Here is a 22,317-nt window from a genome sequence, read left to right on the forward strand (position 1 = left end):
CAACATCTCAATGCATGGTAAGTATACTGGAACTAAAGGTAGTGTGCTACCTGCATAGTTCTACAGGTAGTATACAGGTTGTATGCTTACCTGTATAGTACTACAGGCAGTATAAAGCACAGGTAGTGTCTGGTCCCTCCTAACAGTTTTCCTGTCTGCAGTTTCTCTCCTTTTGTTTTATCTCACCTACACCCCAATAGTAAGACATTTTTTATTTTTCTCACTTTTTCTTTCTAAGTCACCATTTTACTGCTTTTCTTTTTAATCTACGTATTTTCCTCTAGTTTACAAGTTAGAAAAACATTCAGAATAAAATCTGTAAAAACAAGCAAAATCGTAACACAGTACAGCTTATCATTAATAAAAAAAGAACACATCAGAAAAATCAATTCTATGTTAAATTATCTGATAGAATATTCTGACATATAACTGGAAAAAAACTCAGTTGAAAGTAATCTAAAACTTTTTTGTGCATTCTGGGAGACTAGCATAATTAACAGAACACGAAAATTTGAAATACAGCAGAAATAACGATGCACATAAACACTCACTGGGTTTAAAATCTACTGTTTCCAAGTCAAGATTCTGTAAATAATCCATGAAATTAATTATCTACAAAAGTAAAAATAAATTTAAGAATTCTCAGTGACACATGTTTTAAATAACTTGGATAGCATTTTTATTTCAAAATTTTACCTAAGTAAGAAAGAATGCTGCATTTTTATGGAAAAATTGAAGTATATACCAAGTTGTATTTTTTTTAATTCCTGAGGAATAAAATTTATGGACTGTTACAGAAATATCATTACAGGTTCTTACCATATCCTATAACAAAAGGATTCCAACAAAGCCTTCCTAGTAGCTGGCCAATTAAAGGGAACTGCTGAATTGCTACAATTGAATTCTGTTAAGACATAAAAGCAAACAAAAAGACAATAAACATACCATACATCAAAAGCAAATTAGAAGAATTGCTAATGATACAGATTATTGTAAATTACAGTCCCAATGATTTTGCTGTGAATTGCTCTGGAAACAAAACACTTGCAAGTAGGTAATAAAAGCAGAGCTTAGTCAAATCAGCTATAATATCATAACTCACATAAGTTAAAGCTTAAGTAATTTCCTCAGCTAATGTTTAATTGTGGTAGAAAATTTACTAATTCCTCTCACATATAGTAATAAGAAAACAGTGTTCGTAACCATGATTTAGTGACAAATAAAAGCACAATTACTTTTACAACAAATACTTTTGTTGGTCCTCATTACTTTAACATACTGTCTCACAGAGGTTCTGAAAAAAATAATACTCACTATGGCACAAAACTAAATATTTTTCTGTTACTTCTGCTTGCTTTCTTTAAATTAGCTTATTTAATGACTAGGCAGTAACAAACTGCCATTTAACTTTTAACCAAATAGAAAGCAGCTTCACTAAAAAAGTAGTAGGCAATGTAGTTTATACACAATCCTGTGTAATCGGTCTTATTTTTCCATTTTTGTAGCTTTACTATCTAATAAATGAAGGCTTTTAAAAATGGTGCTGTGCTGAGATAACATGCAAGTAGCAGGAACGATAACCATCTCCTGCTGCTGCAATAAATTCCTTACATTTGTCTCACATTTGGGGCTAGCCCCAGACTTTCTGGGGCCATATTCACAAGGTCCATTTCAGGCCAAGCCTCAGATTACTTGAAGTAGCAACATTAAAAATTGTTTATTTGTTTTCTTCTTCTAAGAAAAAAGACAGATACACACAGAAAGAAATATCACTCCTTGAAAATCTTGTATTTAAAAATTAAATTCAGATTTTTTAAAAACTGCAGTTTTTAAAGAAGAACATTTAACAAGAACTGCTTCCAAAAGAAGTCAGCCTCATACCATAACACAACACTTCTAAAGCTAATTAAAATTAATACATATACTGAAAAAGCCACGCTCAGGAAAACGTATACATAACTAAGTATAAAACCAACTAAACTTACTTGGAAAAAAAAAAGTACTCTAGTGAGTGCAGACAATAATCAAATTTGAAAACAGAACAGTCAGCAGCATGTACCAATGGAATTCACTACATAATGCCACAGCACTGGGGTTAGGGTGTCAACAGACTCTCTGAGATTTACAGGATCAGTTACAATTTTGCATGTTAAGGCCTTTAAACAATCCAATGTATGGCTTGACAACCAGAATCAAATTCTTGTTTATTTTAAAGTTTTTTTTTAAAGAGGTTAGAGCATCGGCCGGGAAATCTCACGTGACAACGACCAACCAAGCAGAAAAAGCTCCTTTCCTGGTAAACCAGGGAAACCGGAAGGACATTCCTGTTTACACTACCTGTGACTGCTTCCACAGTTTGCTTCTCTGATCCAGTAATACATTGGGTCAGTAACCCAAGCCTCTTTGCTTCTGGTTTTGTCAAAACATGCTGCAGATTGTTTCTGAGGGTGTCTTCAAAAGAGGCCACTTCTTCCTTTTAAAGTCACTTACCATATGTTTCAAAGTCTCATAAGTCTGCTGTAGAAACTCCTGCAGCTGGGGCAAGTGAAGGCAGACATCTTTCTGGGTTTCCAAAGTGGTGCCTTGACCCCACTCAACAGCTTTATCCAACCAGTATTTGAAGTCCAGTGTTGGCACAGTAGTATCCTGGGCCATTCTACAACCCTGGGAAACGAAACAAAACAAAAAAGATTACAACTCAAAAAAAAAGGCATAACCAAACACAGGCTTGAAACCTTGAATGAGAACAAGAAGAAGGATTTCTACTACCCTTTTCTGTGTTCAAATGGGAAGGTGGGGGGGAACTGCAACTCATAAAGGTGCCAATTTTCTTTCTAGTAGTAATAGGGTAATAAAGGAATAACCCAATTGTGACAAGGTAACAAAGGTGGCACAGTAATCAATAAATTACCTTAGAATGTGCCACCCAGTTGTTTCTCAGGCATTTATGATCTGAACTTGTCATCACCAATATTTAACTCAGAGAATACTACAATAATACAAGAGCACACTAATTTACAATGCTTTGCATGAGGAAAAACTGAAAATGCCCATTTCAAGACAAATGAAAACACTAAAAAAAAATGGTTCAATCAAAACAAAAGGGGCTGTGGAGCATGCGCTGGGGCTTTGCTTATTTTAAGATCTGCATTTGTAATTGATCATTATATTTAAGTGCAAAAGGAGGATTCTCTTTAAAGGAAGCCAATAAATTCAGCATTTTTGCTCTGATTTTCTTTCTATGTTCTTTTTATTATCACACAAAGGAGGAAGAAAAATGACCACATTCAACTTTACATATAAAAGCTTTTGAACAAAAGCTGTACAATTGGTTGTATAATCTACAACCAATTACATACTTCAATGTAAAAACTAGATCTTTAAGAGGATTATTGTCAAGTACAAATGTTAAAAACTAACCAAATTTCCCCAGTAGAAGACACAAAACATTTCTTTTTTTCCTCCTTTGCTGTATTTTTCCTTGGCAGAAGGAGACAGAATAGAGCAGCAGGTGCTACACCAACCTTTAAATCTCTTTGAAAGAAATACCCCACAGGCTGAAAGAGTAAAGGAGCTCTTGCAGCCATTCAATCATTGTCTTTTATGTCAGATGGTAAAGACAACTGTCAATTAACACACACAGTGGCAGTTTTCAGAAATTAACTGTTGTCCGCTTGGAGACAAATTCAGACACTCATTGAAGCAACAGAAAACAGTGAAATTTTCTTTTGTAAGCTACAGACATGAAGCTACAGACCAAAAAATAAACCTGAACCTGAGCAGCAGCCCTGCAAATCAAGACTGCTTTATACAGCTAACTCTTTATAATCACTTCACTTAAATAGCATGCTAATCCAAGCCAGACAAAAACCTAAAGGTTATTAATAAATTTGTTTAGTTTCTAATGCTAATAAATAAATACCTCATAATGAATGTCAACTATTATTTGTGTTCAGTTTCTGTCCAGGAAAAAAAAAAAAAAAAAAAAAAAGGTAAATATGTTGGTTTGTCAGAGTTCAAAGTATGTTTGTCCTAGTTGTTTTCAACACAATGTAGGCAAAGCCCACGCTTTTGCATTCTTTATTATGCTCCTGCTTCTAGCTGTAACTGTTGCTCTAACCTGTAACTCTTAGCCAGCATATGCAGGGCCAAATCTCACTAAATACCCCTAAACCTTACTAGTTAGTAAGCATCTAAAATAGGGTATGAGACTTCACCACAGTAGCTCTCAGAAGTAGAGAATAGGTCAAACATCCAGCTGCAATTAGCCATCAAACCTTCTATCATCACTAGAGCATAATAAAGGCTTCAAGAATAAATTACACCTGGAAGTTGGATTTACAGATTTGAGTAAAGAAAGTAGCTTATTTGATGTTCTGAGGTCTGATTAATTGTCTTGAATAACTGAAAAATAAGTCCCCTAACACAATGGCTCCTGAAGGTTTAAAAGAAAAAAAAAGGGGGGGGGGGGGGGGGGGGGAGTAGGAGAGGAGGGGGGAAGGAGAGGGTGGGGGAGGGGACAGGGGAAGAAAAGAAAAAAGAAAAAAGAAAAAAGAAAAAAGAAAAAAGAAAAAAGAAAAAAGAAAAAAGAAAAAAGAAAAAAGAAAAAAGAAAAAAGAAAAAAGAAAAAAGAAAAAAAGAAAAAAAAAAAGTATCACAAACACTCCAGCATTTTGGGGCCAGCCATAAGAGATGACTGAGTATTAACAAAGCATCCCAGGTAAGCAAATCAAATGGGCTTTTCTCTTACACCAGTTACATGCAATTACTATTCCAGGATGCAAAGTGGGGAAGCTATGACATAGTAAGAATATTCTTATTCCAAAAGTCTGAAATCTCAGCTCATTTTGCCGCATCACATTGCTTATGTCAGTCAGACTAAAAGAAATACAGAAAAAATTCTCGCAAGCTCCCTTTCTATTCACAACAGCATGATTTTTAATCTATACTCGTGTGTTTGCTTTCTTTAGAAGCCTCCAATGAAACAGCAATTTTCTTGATTGCTTATAGCATCTAGTCCTGAAAATAACTATTTTGTTAATATCACTTACTGTTGTCTTCACCTCAACACTACAGGAAAGCATACAGTAAAATGACTGACTGTATAAATAACATAATTAAAAAGAAAATACAACACAGTTTTATCTCAAAAATTGTCAGAGAATAAATAGTTTATTGCTGAGAGAAATATAAATCTGCTGGTTAATTAAATTTAATTACAAGTTAACCATTTATACCCCTTTATAAAACATATTAAAATGCCTACAGAAATTATAAAAAAAATCAATTGACCTGTCAAACCTGACTTGACTTGTCATACTGTCAAGGGTATTCCCAAGGTCTTTTCAGCCTCTTTTCCACTTGGGACTCCTTTTATTTCAGCTGCCAAAAATCTAAAACTGCTTCTTATTTTGGACTATTTACTCAAGAATATGAGAAATTCAGAAGCTGGATTTACTGTCAATCACCTCCTAAGATACCCTTTACTTCTAGAAAGAAGGGGGAGAAAAAGCCCTAGTCTCTTCTATCAGAATTTCTCCAAGAATCAAACACTCCTGGTCTTGTACTTTCAACACCAGGAACCCAGTGGAACTTACCCAGGAGGGTACTCATTTATCTTTCAGAAGCTGAAGGCTACATTTCTAACAGGGTATGGATTAGCTTTATTTTGCCAAGAGAGCTGTCTGGATTAGTGTCTAAAATATAACATTTTAGTCTGTAACTTTTGTTATGAGATCTGGAGGCAAAGCTCTACAGTATGACGTTCCAGGTAAAAACTGAGCTAATGTTGTGTCCTCCTGAACGCATACATACAAGTACCATATTGTCACAGCCTTCCACAACAGATGCTAGTTCTTCATCAATGCTAGATGAAGAACTATTTGGAAAAGCAGATGACATGCCAACAGGTTTCAGAGAACTTGTCCACAACTTATCTTGAGTCTGAAAATGAAATCATATTTGCACATCTAGCATATAAGGTAGCAAAACAGGGAAAATTTCTTCTCTGGAACTATAGAAGTACAATTCTTTAGAACACAACCACAGATCAAAAAAATCATGTAAAAGCAAAGTAACTTCGTCACTATTCCAAATCCTGAAACTCAGGACTCAGCTATAATAAATAAAACATTAAGGGCATCTGTAGTTGCTAAAACAGCTCCTCAGAAATAATTCCTGACAATCTTAGAAAAATTCTGAAAAAAACTTTGATAGCTTTCCAAGTCCACAAATTTTGCTTTCATTGAATCATAGTATCTGAGTTGGAAGGGACCTCCAAGGATCATTGAGTCCAACTCCTGTGTCCCCAGGGGACCCTCCAAAAACAAACAAACAAACAAACAAAATCAGACCCTGTGTCTGAGACCATTGTCCAAATGATCCTTGAACTCCAGCAGCTCAGTGCCTTGCCCACTGCCCTGGGGAGCTTGTCCTAGTGCCCAAACACCCTCTGGGTGCAGACCCTTTCCCTAACCCCCAGCCTGACCCTCCCCTGTCCCAGCTCCATGCCGTCCCCTCGGGTCCTGTCGCTGTCCCCAGAGAGCAGAGCTCAGCGCCTGCCCCTCCGCTCCCCTCGTGAGGGAGCTGCAGGCCGCCATGAGGCCTCCCCTCAGCCTGCTCTGCTCGGGGCTGAGCAAACCAAGGGACCTCAGCTGCTCCTCATATGTCATCTCCTCCAGACCCTTCACCAACTTTGTAGCCCTTCTCTGGACACTCTCTAACAGTGTTATATCTTTCTTATACTGTGGTGCCCAAAACTGCACAGACTACTCAAGGTGAGGCTGCACCAGCCTGCCAAGAAGTGCCACTAGATTTTATTACTTAGTTTGTTTTCATACTTGTACATTCAGCTATTATTTTAAATAAATAAAAATATTTCAAGTAGAAGGATCTTTGAGAAAACATTAAGGTATAATATTGTCCTATGTCAAAGCATCAAGGTTTCCAAGTATCTCTAAAGAAAATTTCTATTCAATGTATAAAGCTCTCATTCGCGTACCTTTCCTTGAACTGGTGATAAGTAGTTCCACACCCCAAAAGAACACTTCACTTTCCATTACTCCATCTCCTCTCTGAAATCATACACAGCAGCAACCCCAGCTTGTGAAGAAAACAAACAAAAAGACAAATAAATTGATAGATAATAGCAAGTTTGCCTATCCCTCCTTGTGCCCACATCCAGTTATTTTACAGAAAGAACAAACCACTGTTACAGAAAACAACTTATCTTTATACAGACTTTATAAATTAAAACAAATTGCATTAAAATACATCTCCCTCTGGGAACAAAACCAACAATGAGTTTTGCCAAAAGGAAGGAACCAACATTGACTAAGTAAAATGCAAAATCTGGTAAACTAAATAGTTGTCAAGCAGATGTAAAGTGTGTTATAACCACTCATCTTTTAGACTGGTAATTCTCTTAGAGAAAGTAATTAGTATTCCACATCTCTGGGTTTGTTTTCTCTACTTACCCTGATATTTAGTATCGGTATTTTAACAGTTGTCAGATCTGCCTTCTGAATTCATTGTCAGGTCTCACTGGAAATAGAGCCCAGTTTTCATCTTTAAGGGACTGTGGCTACTAACAGGTTTTCTTCCATGGACAGCATATGTACACAACCTCCTACTCTGATTATTTTTATTGATTAAATTAAGAACATTAAGCAAAATGGTATTTCCAGTTGTGTTATGTAGCTCTGCTGGACTGGAAAAGATCTGACATCATGGGGAAGCACGTAATGCATTGCTGGGATTCATAAATGATTTCCATTTCTACAGCACTCTGAAAACATTGCACCTCCCCCTCTTCCTGCCCTGCATAAGAGCTATAATAAATAATAAAATAATCAATAATAAATAATAAATAAAATGCATAATAAAGGCTTCTCCTCCATGTTCATCAGACTATAAGCTTCATAACCAATAAATATCATATATGAGCCTTTCTTGTTAACAACAACCACTTCACACAAAAAATAATTTTAAAACTTTTTGGTCCTAATGGCAGGCTTCTCTTGCAGCAGTAGTCCCTCCTTCTGATTTTCCCCATCTGAAGAGCCTAAGAATAAAACATTCTCTAACGCAAAAGGCAGAAATAATATCCCAGCACATCCATCTCACTCTTATCTTTTGCCCAGGGGAACAGTAAAAGATGTGAAAGGCATTTTGGAGTGATATCACTGAATTTTACAGATGTTATTCGTTACCTTTCCATAATGAATCTTAACAGGAAAACAAGGCAATTAATTATTATTTCCATATACAAGAGATGCAATTACTAGCCCAAAAAACAGACTACTATGTCTTTAGGCACAAAATGAATAGAAAATCTGATCACAAGACAATGGAAGCCTCTCCTGCACAAAACCAGCCAACTATGTTATTAAGAGTCCAACACAACAAGTATTTGAAATAAAAAGTTAAATTTAACAGGAGAAAACAGACAATGAGGTAAAGCACTTTTATATCTCTGACAGAAAGGTCTTAAGCAATCCAGCAAAGTCCTGAACAATACGAGGTGCTAATATAAAAGAATTCCAGCATCAGGACTAGCCAGATCAAAATCCAGCAAGGCCCACATAAAGCTGTGCATACCGGGGAATCAGCTGTGTGTACGAAATGGAAATTTGTTTCAAGGCAATAAAGCAAATCCCAGATTTGACTGGTGCATACTGATGTTAAGCAGACCAGCGTGGCCCTCCAAAACAGAAGCCAGACTTGAAAGAAACAGGCGACTTCTATCTCACCATATAACTACTTGCTTGTTCTTCCATATCTGAATTGTTAATCTCTCATCTGTCCACAGTGATCTACCACAGAAAGGCAACAATATATGACAAAGCATGGCAGAGGCTAGAAATGACATGCTGGGCATGGTGGACAGAAGCACAAACAAGTACACGCCTTGACGACATTCTAGAAACAGTGGTGAACTGGATAGGTGTGGACTGGATCATTGTCTTTCAAGGTATCTCCCCTGCAAGGCAAAAAGTTACATATCTTGTCTTGCACAATATAAACAGCAAGCCTCCTGAGATTATTTCACTAACACTGGTTGGTAACATTTCAACATGACAATCTTGCCTAATGCTGAAGGGATAAACAGTTTGGGGGGATAGGTCTAATAAAGTTGACTGTTAAAATATTCTCAGATTTATTTTGCTGGACAGAGCCTTTTCATTCAGCCCACTTCTTTCTCAGCTGATTTATTTGGCAACAGCTGCAATTAAGGCCACACAAAGAAAACCATGGCTCAGAAGATAATGCAAACAAAGAATAAATGCAGTTCTGGAAAGAGGCAGAAGGTCTGGTTCTGCCTGTGAACTGCAGGAGGTAGGACTGCTCTTGAAGAATATCTGTGAATGTAGAAGTAATCTGTTTTCACACCACTTAGCAAAAAGTCCAGTCATTGCTAACACTAGTTTATCTTCACTGCAGCTAGTAATACCACAAATCAATTGTACATGGGCCTCTGATATCAGTATTCTAAACACTACATAAATTGTACCTTCTTTGGCAGGCTACATGATAAGAAATTTTGATCCTGTTTACATCAGCACCCAGATTTATACTAGTCTCAATGGGGCCTAAATTTGGTACATTCATAAATTCATAAGGATTACCCACATAATAAGGGCTCTCACTGTGTTGGCAACATCAGCTCTGTTGAACCACTACTGGCAACAATGGCAAGTTCTTGGAAGATGAAATTTAATGCTTTTAATGCTTTTATCACTTCTAAATCCAATCTGCCAGCTAATGCACCAATCATGGGATATCTGTTATGAACTTTGTCTGAAGTTTTCACTACCCTCTTCTGGCAAACAGCATCCTCTCATGTGGCATTATGTCAATGAAAAGGTGTGAATGAACTATGACTATCTAGATACAGAGCCATTTTTGTGCCACATAAAAATTGTACTCTCTCAGCTAAACTTTTACACCTGGTTACCACTGTCTCCTGCAGCTTAAATTCACAGTAACACATTTGTAGTGTAAATTCAGATGCCTAAAAGGCTTTTGTCACCCTCTTCACTATAGGACATGTTCAGAAAAAAAACAATCTGATGATAAACAGACAAATCATAAACAAAACTGATCATCCAAACTTCCCCATCATTGAACCTCCTCTGCAATTAACTTTTATTTGTATATTGCTTGACTGCAATACAGAGAAATTATTTCCTCCGTATTGTAGTTCCTTTGCATAAACCTTTAAGTAGAGATAAATTCAAAGTTTCACCCTGAAATATGCATGCAGCATTTGTCTCTTTCCAGAGATACTATAGCAGCATGTATAGCACATATACAGTAATAACAAAAAATACACTTTGGTTGTTGGTTGGTTGGTTGTTTTTTTGTTGTTTGTTTGTTGCTTTTTATAACTTTCACTCAAGTTTTGCCATCTCCAAAAATGCATTAATTCCCTACTTTCAAAGCATAAGTAGAAGAGAACATAAACTAGATTGCATGCCGCAGGATAGAATATTAGTCCCCTCTTCTGTGATTCTGAAGTTATGTGTGATCCACAAGGTAACAGAAAAAAGTATATTCCTTCACACTAGTGTATCAAGGAACAGCATCCATTTCTACCTGTGCATACAATTACTAGGGAAATAAAGCCTAAAAAACTTCCTGCCCAAAAGAAATCTGCTTGCAATTGGACTACACAGAAGATCTTGCAAACTGGAAGCATGCTCTCAAAATATTCATGTTTGTTTCATCATTAAAAAAAAAAAAAAAAAAAAAAGGAAAAAAAAAGGAAGGGGGAATAGGGGGAGTACAATCTATCTAGATATCATGAAGAATTACTAGTCTTTTTTAAATTAAATTTTAAGTTAATACTAAGGGCTTCCTATCCCCAACAATTATGCTTCTTTATTAGCCATGCATCTTTGCTGAATTCCAAGTTTTAACCCTGAGTTACACAACTATAAGAAGAGAAGATACAAGGGTCCATACTTTTCAGCACAAGTATCTAAATATCAGTTGCAATACTGCTTATGGTACAGACATACAGCGTTATTCATAGAGAGTATAGAATCGTCTTGGTTATGCTAAATGAATTATTTTTCTCCACATTTCTAGAACCTTTCTTTTTTTTTTTTTTTTAAAAAAAAAGAAAAAGCACCTCTAATATTTACCCTAGCAATGAAGCATGTACTTTTCATTGTAATTCTTCAGCTCTATAGAATTGAAGTACTTTGAGATAAACATCCTAAATGTGAGGAAACAGAGGCACAAACAGAAAACAATGGTGAAGGGCAACACTCCACCAAAAAGCAAATCACCACACAACAAACACGTATTTTCGTTCCAGGCTTTACTATATATACTTAATTTTGTATGCACTCTAATCACAGTGCAGCAAGTGTAAGTAAAAGTGATACAAATTTATTCTAGCATCAGTTGAAAATACTGAAATTCTGTGAAAATCATTCACATAGTCCATACAGAGTATGACTAAGTCTGCAAATGAAAGAATTTGTTTCCCTATGGCACAAGAAAAACTTACCAAAAATTCTGACACTTCTCTCCCCTCTCCCTGACTACCCACACCCAGAAATAGCCACAGAATAAAACCTGAAGAAAGATGTCTTTATGGCACTAAGTATACCTGACAGAAAAAGAAAAATGTATTCTTCAGCAGAATAAAAAAAATAACTTCATGACACCCACATCAACATTTACACCTTTTTGTTGTACATTATTTTAACACACTCCCACAGACATTTGTCCCTTGAGTCCATTGACAAGGTTTCATGCTATTCACAGGCATTAAATCAGCCCATTCATTCTTTGCAAATAAGAAGAGATAAGTTTCCTCAGAAACATCTAGAGCAAAGGCTTTCCGTGACTCAGTCGAGCTTGTACCACAGCAACAACTGACTATGTGAGCAGTTAGACAGGAGACACAGCACTGACATTTGAGGCACTGATTTGGGGGATTCTCAGTCAATTATTCCTGCATATTCTGTGTCTGTGTATTTTTCAATGTGCTAATAGTGGGTCCCCTGTGACTTGCCAGTAAGATTTTTGTCCCATCTGTTCATGAAAAACTCACGATCTAACAATGCCACCCTTGGTGTGAAATTAAAGCTATGTAGATCTGGTATTATATGGGAAGGGAGTTCCTTATCAATTTGTGTCAGCTGATGAGAATTTTTGATGCAGAACATAGGAAAAAAGTATTAGGTAGTGGTACGCCTCTTGACCTATTTTGCTTGGACACTCATGTATACCAATTTAGTTGTATGTTACAATACTTTTATTACAGTAACTGCTTGGAATATTTCAATACTGCCACATAGTTAATCTAGATTTATAAAATAAACATGTCTAGTGAATCTGCTAGTATGGAGGGAGGAAGGACAACCCTGCAGTTTGGCTCCAGGATTCGGTTGCCTAGAAGTCTGATTCCCATTTCTGACACATTTCACATGTGACACTTAAGAAGTAATTTCATTTCCCAAGGCTTGTTCTACTTCAGGAACCTGATTAGTCTTGACCTGAGACTTAACTATTACTTTCTTACTTTTTTTTTTTTTAATCAAACTATAATTACACATCTGACAGCATCCATTTTGATCTATTTGTGAGTTAAGAGAACTCACTGCTCTCAAAGATTCACAAAATTCCTCATGCTGCTGTAGCCTGGTGGACTTTATTTCTCTAGATAACTGATGCTGTACGAGTTACATTTCAGCAAGTCAAATGTCTTTAGATTGTGCCCAATAATATCTGTACAATTAAGTGACTAACAAGTTTATGCAAATATAACTCAAGGTATTTCTTACCTGCAGAATTTCTGCTCTAATATGCAAGGCCAACAGTTCAAAAAGCCAACAGAAACTTCTTGCCAGTAAGAGGTAAAGTCTGACGTTAGTCCATCCCTTACCATTACAGGTAGAGTAATGGTAACAACTCTTCAAAGATGTTAGACACTGTAACTCAGAAATTCCTGAGTTCAAAAGATTTAAACTTTAAGTGTTAAATTAATATAGATTCCTCCATTTATGATTAATATAACGCTGTGTAGTTTTGTATAAGGGACAGAAATCATGGCCATCATATACCGTTTCGTCATAGCCATCTAAAATCATATAGTAAAATGCTTAAGTAAAAGTCCCAACAATGCACAACTAGTCTTACTGATTTTTAAACACTTTTGCAATACCCACAAAGTTATTGGCCCTCACTAAAGAGAAAATATTTAACATATTCTACATTCCTATAATGTAGAATTCCTATAAAGTGGATTCAGTATTTGGTCCTAAAATGCTCTCAGCAATTGCTGGGATGTGCCTCCAAATTTCAATACAGAAAGGGTTTTGTTGTTGTTGTTTTATTTTAATTTGAAAGTTACATAAAAGAAAATAAGAAAAAGAAAATATTTTTAATGAATGTTACCATTGTATTCAATTTAGCAACATTAACGGCAGCAGTTTATAACATTTACCAGAAAAACAGGGATGGGAATAACCACTTTGGTGAAAGTTATATTGTTTAATTAGAGATTTTACATGAGTTATAACAGGTGCTGTACCGTTTATATGCATAGTAAGATTTTTACGGCCTGGCATACTTCTACCCATTTTTCAGATCAGGTTGGTATGAAACATATTGTACTCATACCAAAAAAAGTCCGATAAAATGAAAGCTGAATATTTTTGGGGATTAGTCTCACGCAATACATGAGTTTTCCTGCAGACGTCCAAATCAGCTCTATGTTTTAGAGGACACGTATCGAGTCCCTATCAAAGGCCTGTAACATTTTCTGACCGATTTCTTTTTTTTTCAGGAAACAATTGTTTCGCCCAGCGCTTTCTCACAGGGCACCCATGCCCTCTGGAAGGCGGTGCTGGGCTGTCCTGCAGCCAGCCCCGGGGTGGCGGCAGCGAACACACACGGGCACGGGGCGCGGGGCCCTGAGGGGCGACGGCGGCGCGTGGCGGACGGGACCAAGGGCAGCGCCCCGCGACATGTCGTGACACGACATGACGTAACACGCCACGACATGACGTGACCCGCCCCCCCAGCCCCCCAGCCCACCTCCCCCCTCTGCCCCCTCTGCCCCTGCCCCCCCCGCGCGATCGCGCATGCGCGCTCCCCCCCCCCCCGACCCCCCACCGCCGCCCCCTCCCCAGCCTCGCGCCCGCCGCGGCCCCGCCCCCGCCCCCCCCCGCGCCTTACCGCGCGGCCCGGCTCGCGCCGCCGGTTTGGAATTTTCGCGCGCTCCGCCGGCGGTGGCCCCGCCCCCTCCCTGCCCCTCGCGCGTGCGCGGGAGCCGTTGGGCGGCCGTTAACGGCTAATGGCGGGCGGGCTGCTGGGCGGCGGGCGCCGGGCTCGTCCCCGGAGCCGATTCGTGAACGGGCACCTGACCCGCCGGGGACGGGCTGTGGTGGGGAGGCTCGGCTCCGTGACGGGAAACGCGTGTGTTCTCACCCGTGGGGAAAAAAGCCAGTTGTGCGGGTGCAGGACGGTAGGGTGAGGAGCTTTGGGCTGAATAAACTTGAGATTTGAAGAAAAAAAAGTAAGATTTGTGTGGCTGCAGTTTGTTCTGGTGGTAAAATGAGGAGTACACACCGTGCAGATTGCCTTCAACACGTTAAGAAGTGTCCGAGTAGTAAATATGCTACAAACACCCCAGCTTTGTCATTTAACCTCTCAGTCTGTTCGTGAAGGAAACTGCTGAAAATAACAGCACTGTACGGATCAACTATTGAGAGGAGTTTCGTTCATCTCACCCTATCGCACACTTACTCACCTCAGCATTCTTCCCTTTTCACTCAGCAGCTCTTTCTCTATTCATCCTTCCACTTTTTCCACTCCTGACCATTTTAACCTCCAGTTTCAACAATTGAGATGAAGAGCTGGTGAGAAACAGACACAGTCTTCCCACCCACCTTTTTTTTTTTTTTTTTTTTTTTTTTCCCCTACCAAGATCATTAGTCTGAATTTACAGGCTAATTTGTATTAGATATTCAAGAAGATTTGTCCCACATAAATACAGGACTGCTGCTGCTAAGGCTGAAGTTGTTTTTCTCTTTGCAGTTTTCACCCAGTTTAGCTCATGTCCTTAATCTCATTCAGCTTTCAGTCTTCTGTTTGAATTTAGTGCAGTGTGTCATCTTTTCCAATCACCAGTGCTTTCAACTTTCTGTAAAATGAGACACACACCCCTTCCGTACAAGAGCAAATTCAGCCTACCCTGTGCAGTACTAATACCTCCATCAGTCCTACGTTGCTTTCTTTTCATTTGGTCTTATCGAATCACCGACACCTGATGAATTAAAAGGCTCGGCTGTGGAAGTTCCCGAGTACTTTTTTGGGAAACAGCAATTGCTTGTCAGGCAATCCACCAAGACAAACTGGCTGGGATGTTTCCCACACATCCAGCACATCTGCACAGCACAGCTCGGAGCGCTGGGTGTAACGCCCAGATTCGCACTGTGAGTCCAGTTCATAACTCATGCGAGTCCTCAATCATTCTGCTCCTTCCCTTTCTTGTCAAGTGGAAACACGGGAGAATTTATATTTGTTTTCTACCATCAATTGTGTTAACACTTCCTTAGATGTCAAGGTTATTAATTATTTCATTGCTGAAACGTGTAACTGTTCCGGTGCAGTGAAATAAACTCGACTGCAAAAAGTTCGGTAACGTTATTTCTTGTGGTTCTGACTGGGTATGTTCCATAGCTGTCCAAAGTCTATTTTATAGTCACAGAGCAGCAAAAAGCTGCCTTAGTTAATCAGCTTGATACTTGTACCACCAACAGAGCTGATTTTCTCCTTCCTGTGCAAGAATCCTCATACCCGTTCTCATGCACACCCGAACATATGGCCAAAAATCATTGTAATATACCAGAAGCTGCTAAAAATAAATCCATGATTTAGAAAAAAAAAAAAAAAGGCGCTAAGAAGTCACAGGCAGCGGTAAAACGTATGTATAAAAATAGGAGTAAATATCATAGCAAATATTAAAGAAAATGACTAATATGCATAAATTCCAATAGGTGGAAAGAATACCTGGGACTTACCTTCAAATGACCCTGATTTTAAATACTCAAAAAATAAATGGCACTGATTTGAATAATGAACTAGGTAGTACAAATCAAGCGAATGCCAATACAAATGTTATGTTACTTCAGACATTCTGTATGCAGCTTTCCACTATCCTAGCTTTAATACATGCAAAACATCTGAGTGTTTAAAAATATTATTAGGACCATTTTTCATAGACTTGTCCCTTAATAGCAGGCAGTACTAAGCATAGAGCTCAGCCAGCCATCTAGTTTCAAAGAGGGAATTATTGGTAGTAAATCTTCGAAGCTTCCAAAAATTATTTGAAACTGTTAAAAGTCACCAAAAATAGTACTGCTAGAGATAAGAATGCCATGACATCAAGATCTGAACATGAAGGGAAAGATATTCCAGACACGGGAGAACTGATGGCTGCTCCTGTAGAGCCGTGGCAATCTTGTCTTTCCTCGGGTACGTTGCAAAAGCCCCTCATTAAGCTGTGCACTTTGATGAGATAGAGCAGGTACCACACTTTGGTTAAGGGCAAAATGTCACCATTTGTCTTTTGGCCGGTATTAGTTTGGTAGGAAAGAATCCCCTGTTGGGAGACAAGAAAGAAATACATCTTTGACAGGTTTTGGAAAACAAAACAAAACAAAACAAAACAAAACACCCCACAGCTGTTTGAAGCTGCTCAGAGGCTTGGAAGGTTAGAACAAATACTTGGGGAGATAGATTAATGGGACACGCTGCAGGTGAGACACTCAAAGGTGCATGGTAAGTATAATTTATCAGTGTGGATGGCCACTACATACGCAATATGTTTCGTACACATTATGGTCATGAGCTAAAGAACATGTGCTGCTATAAGGACTGGAAGGGCTTCTGCCTGTGGAAAGTCACAGCACCAAGCAAAATGCCCTCAGGCACCTTAAGTGAAGTAAACATGCTGAGTATCTTCAGGTAAGACCACGTTTAGTTCAAAATGGTTGTTTTGAACTAGACAACAAGCAGTTAACATATCCACTGAATATATATTGTTGTCTATTATGGACTGACCTGGACCTGCCTCGCAAGCATAGTGTCAAAAACAGTCAAAAGGTGTCCTTTCCTTCCAGAGAAGATCACAGTGTGTAACACACATATACATACGTGTTTTAAATGCCTATCTATGTTTAGAATCATAAAATATCCTGACTTGCAAGGGACCCAAAAGGATCATCAAATCCAACTCCTGGCTCCACACAGGACCCTCCAAAAATCAGACTTTATCTCTGAGACCATTGTCCAAATGCTTCCTGAACCGTCAAGACTGACATAATTTGTCTCATTGCATATCTTTTCAGTATGTGCTTCTTCAATATGCACATTGCTTCACCAATTTAACTTGGTGATTGATTGTGTTTCTGTCTTTATAAACTTCCTCATGGATTCATATCCTGAGTATAATTCCTGTCCCTGTACCTATCTGCACTCTCAGCAGGTGCTGTAGAGAAAAACATGAGTGAAGTCAGCCATTCCCAAGAGAAAGCAGCCAGACATAAAAATCTTCCATGACATCCTGCTGTTGTTGTGGAAAGGGCGAACACTTGATGAATACTGAGCCATTTCCGAAGTTTGGTCCCAGGGAACTATGTGCGGCGCATAGAAGCTGAGAGCTTACTCATTTCTGTGATATTCCCTGTTGATACGCTGAAATATTTCTGGGACGTATTCGGAAGGAGCATGAAATACTTGCTGCAGGATGGAAAGTTAATGACTTAGCCTTGACCTGTTGTCTCAGTGACAGCTGTTACCAATATGAAATACTTCAGTGAGAATTTCAGTTTCATGTATGTGACTATATTCCTTCTTGCTGTACATAAAATATACAGGCAAGGTGTTTACACGTCCTAGAACCTGACAAGTTCAAGCAAAATTTAAGATAGTAAAAAGGGAAACACCAATTTTATCGCCACCAAGCAGGAGTCAAAATAACAAATCAACAAAATGTGATAAAGATCATGCTTGAACCAATTTGCAGAGATTTGGAGGTGTGGGAAACTGCGTGTTCAGAATCAAAATGCAGCTACAAAACTTTATATTCTCTCGTGACTTACATCATTATTCAAACTCGTGTCAAGTTATGAAGCATTAAATCTTAGAAAATGAAGTTACCAGCGTAATTAAAAGTACATCAGTGAACTCTAAAACTTCACCCACTGAAAATCTGTAGTATATTTTTCTTTTGCAAACTTGATTATTAAAGGTGAGATTATCATATTAAGAAATTAAATTTCAGTGAATTATTGGTTTCTTTGCAGTTTAAATGCATGCACAAGAAAGCTGGGCTCTGCCTGAAAATAAAATTTCAAACAAGCCCATAGAACTGTAAAGCGTTACAAGGGAAACAGTTTGTAAATTCTTATTCCATTAAACACAAAAAGTTTGAAATAAAGCAAAAAGCAAAATTCACTCACGCGAAAGGTACACCTCAAATTTTCATAACATGATAGGAATCACTAACTGAGATAAAAGCAAAATACTGCCCTATATTGCCCTGCTAAACTAAAAACTCAGCAAAACAAATGGCCTTTTCATCTGTAAGTCTTTCCATCAAAAATCACCAAAATCTCCATTAAAAAACAAAGAAATCCATAGTGCACGGAATGCAAAAAAAAATAAAGGAAAATAAAATAAGATAAATAAAATAAAATAAAATAAAATAAAATAAAATAAAATAAAATAAAATAAAATAAAATAAAATAAAATAAAATAAAATAAAATAAAATAAAATAAAATAAAATAAAATAATAAATAAAAATAAAATAAAAATATGCAGGAAAAGAAGACTGGATGGAGAGATAGAAGATACATCTCTCAGGCTTAACCCATTCTCATATGGTCATCTTCAGCTAATCAGTTTAGTAAATTGTCTCCGTGGTCTGCATTTTTCAGCATTTGCTGAATGTTGTACGTGATCCTTTGCTCACAGTGAGATAGGCCAGTTCGCTAGCCTAGCCTTCACGCCTTTGGCAGTTATGTGTTTCTTCAGCATAGCAGATCCCTGCCTCACAAAACCAGTTCCCAAGTAGGGATTCTTTCAAAAACTGAAAAGTTTTCCATTTACTGAGTATTAAAGTAACTACCGAAATAGTATAGCAACTCTCTAGAATTGTATTCATCACGTTGATCAAAGCAAGGTTGAAACAATACAGGTCTGCGGCAGAAAACAAGAAGTGCAATTTGTGGATTGCTTGCTTTGCCCCCATGTTTTCTATATGTTAACTGAAACCTCATATTTCTCATTCCTTCGTTTAGTTTATTGGACACTACAATATGGTGCTTCTTTGACCTCCCAAAGGAAATATAACTCCAATATTCCAGTGCCTTCACTGCTTCTTTAAACAGTTTGTCATCCACACTCCTTTGCCTGCAATATTCATAGTTGCAAATCTCTGGAATGCACTCTTTCATAAATCTCCTCTCAGTTGTTTTAGCAATCCTTCTTCCTTTATTGGTATTAACCTTTCTTTAACCTTGTCTATCTTCAGATTTAGTCCTTTCCTTATGACATCCCAGACAAAATATCAATTTGTTTCCTATCATTCTCTCATTAAAACAGTGTTCCTTTGTTTCCTTAATTTCCTTGCCGCCTTAACTGAGTATTTACATTGGATCACTTTAAAATATTCTATAATCTAATATGGTGAATGTGATTCACAACTGATAATAATTTACATGCATATAATGCATACAGTTAAAACGGCTTTACACAGCTTCGTGCAGGCCTGTGAAGCCCACTTTAAAGTCACTGATTCAGATATCTCTACAAAGGAAAGATGGGTATACAAATACATGATATGTAATAAAATAACAAAGGCAGAAAAAAATGTATTGTGATAAAGTTGAGTAACTAAATGACAAATCAATAAATTCAACATCAGTTGTGTTGAATTATCCCAGATCTGAGTGGGAACTCAGATTAAGAACTAAGACTAAGATCGCATATAAAATAAATCTAAATGTATTACAAAACACAGAGTAAGAGAGAATAATCTTGTCAGGCTGTTCATGAAATAACCACAAGATTAAAATACAGAGTTTGTTGCTCCATACAGAATTTTATGAATTTTGGAAATAGTTGCTTGTTTCCTGTTTGTCTTGTCACCCACAATGGCACACTCTTTATTTTCTCTTGGTGGTGACCCTGGAAGCTTGCTCAAGAGCTTTAAACCAGCCTTAGGATTTAACTATGCATTTCCTTACAGTTGTGCACTTTTGCTCCATAGGGCATATATGAACTCTAAGAACATCTACAGTGTTGCTAGAAGTTCTTTTTTATTTAATCTTATAAAATATTTTTTTGTCATGAAATAACATGATATCAGATAAGAATACCAAGCTGAATCTCCTCACCATGAGGCTGTACAACATGGGACTCATAGGGACCTGAAAGTAGGTGTAAGCAACCATAACTCTTTCCCACAAAGCTCTTATCAGAAATCCACTAGTCTGGGCAGAGCATTTAATACAGATATTATGGGCGAAGTCCGATGTATTAAGCTGTCACATGTCCATACTTCATGTGTTCCTCTGTTCTCTGGTGTTGGGCTGCCCGTATGTGAAGGCAGGGGTGTGCAAGGGAGCCTTTTAGCTACCAGCAGCTGAGCTAGCATAAACCACAGGGTCAGCAGTGACCAATAATGCTAGCATAAGCAATTCTGCATCCGTGAATAACAGCTCAGAGCTGCTTATCTCTACTTAGTAGCTTATGACTACTACTGCAGACAGATAACCTAGATTGCTAGGTGGCCAGATCCATGATGCTAATTTATTTTCTCCTCAGCTATAGTTTGTACAGATGAGAATGGAAAAATAATCAGTATTACCAATCCTAAAATGTAAGCATTTAGAAATACTATCTATTCTCTATTTCCCAAATATCAAAAGCCCTCTTACTTGCTCATTAACAAGGCTCTTACTTCAGATATTCAGATTGTACAAATTGACTGAAGAGACAACTAGATTTGCAATAACTCCAGAAATAGGTGGTATTTGACTGTACGAGAACAGATGTGGTAACCTTTTCACCCACGATCTCCACCTATGCCTGAAAGAAAAATGTATCCAGACTGACCTCACCAAAACGCTGATAACCTAAGCATCCGTTTCTGACCCATCTAGAAAATGATGGGCTCTCTCACTGAAGCCACAGTGCTTTGCATACCATAGGCAGTAAAACTATATTCAAAATAAATCGATTAGGCAAGGAATTTTGTGAAGAGTGCACTGGAAGAACAACGAGTCTTCTGGCTGGCTAAAGACATTTACTTTCTCCCTCCAAGTGGCAATTTTTCCCCATCTGTTAGATGAGCATAGTGATACTGGCATTTTAAAATGATCTAGGAACAAGGGCTAAGGAACATGATGTGAAAAATCGTTCCAATCATTACTGTAGAGTCAAAAAGATAGCTGAAAGATAGCCAGGAAGCCTGGTTCCTCTGTCATCGCTAACTGGATTTATGATTTCTAGGAAGACATTAACCTTTGGCTTTCTCATGTGCTAACTAAATGCCACAAGGCCATAGTTAAAAGTAAAAAATTCAAAGTGTCAGTAGGAACTCACAGGAGGAGGCATCCGGGATGCAAAAAAGGCTGCTGGGTGGTTTCCAGTGAGTATAGTTACTGGAAGCATACAGGATACATGCTTCAAGTGTGGTAGTATGTAGCTGTACATTATAGCATAGGAAAGGCTGCAAACAAGTAACTAATTAAGTTAAGGGGATATCATCTGTCGTTAGTGATTCCAAATCCCTCACTATTCAAAACCAATGTAGGGGATGCAGCGATACTTGTCACCTCCCAGAAATCTACTCCAGGCTACAGGGGTGCAAGCCAAGCTGGTGATGGGAACAGATGGCCAGAAGGACCAAGGGCTTGGCCCCCATCTGGATTTTTTCTCTGGCTGCAACAGAGGGGAGCAAAAACTCGGTGGGATGTGGCACCTCTGTTGCCAGAGGTGCCCTTGAGCTGATGCTGCCATCTGGGTGATTCGCACTTCACCAGGCACACTTTTCAGAGGGGGCTGCTCTGTACCCATGGCAGAAATTACAAATGGAGCATGATCAAGTCATGCTCTGGGTCGTGCCGATGCACTAACATGCATGGGAAAGACATGTGACGACTGGTCTGTAACTGGGCAATGGTGTGATGTGCATTCAGCATGTAATAAATTAATTCTAAGTAAGAAACAGCAGGGAGAAAATACAAGACGCATGTTCTTTTAAGAAAGTCTGTGAACACTGAGGA

At 38.1% G+C, this 22,317-nt stretch overlaps 1 protein-coding gene across 4 annotated transcripts in view; it reads right to left on the reverse strand.

Moving 5' to 3' along the window:
• The window catches only part of FANCC (FA complementation group C), an 81,898-nt gene extending 67,580 nt beyond the window's left edge, over positions 1–14,318 (reverse strand). The window contains exons 1-5 of one of the 4 annotated variants that reach the window (XM_068667228.1): positions 14,197–14,318; positions 12,801–12,964; positions 7,001–7,101; positions 2,491–2,664; positions 820–904 (exon numbers count right to left, since the gene is read on the reverse strand). In XM_068667228.1, the coding sequence (XP_068523329.1) occupies positions 820–904; positions 2,491–2,655 (250 nt within the window). In that variant the 5' untranslated portion in view covers positions 2,656–2,664; positions 7,001–7,101; positions 12,801–12,964; positions 14,197–14,318. The remainder of the gene's footprint in view (positions 1–819; positions 905–2,490; positions 2,665–7,000; positions 7,102–12,800; positions 12,965–14,196) is intronic. The other 3 variants (XM_068667230.1, XM_068667229.1, XM_068667231.1) reach the window with 3 other exon arrangements.
• Positions 14,319–22,317: the final 7,999 nt, after the last annotated feature.

This window comes from Anas acuta, chromosome Z (genome assembly GCF_963932015.1).
Source record: "Anas acuta chromosome Z, bAnaAcu1.1, whole genome shotgun sequence".
NCBI classification, from domain to species: domain Eukaryota; kingdom Metazoa; phylum Chordata; class Aves; order Anseriformes; family Anatidae; genus Anas; species Anas acuta.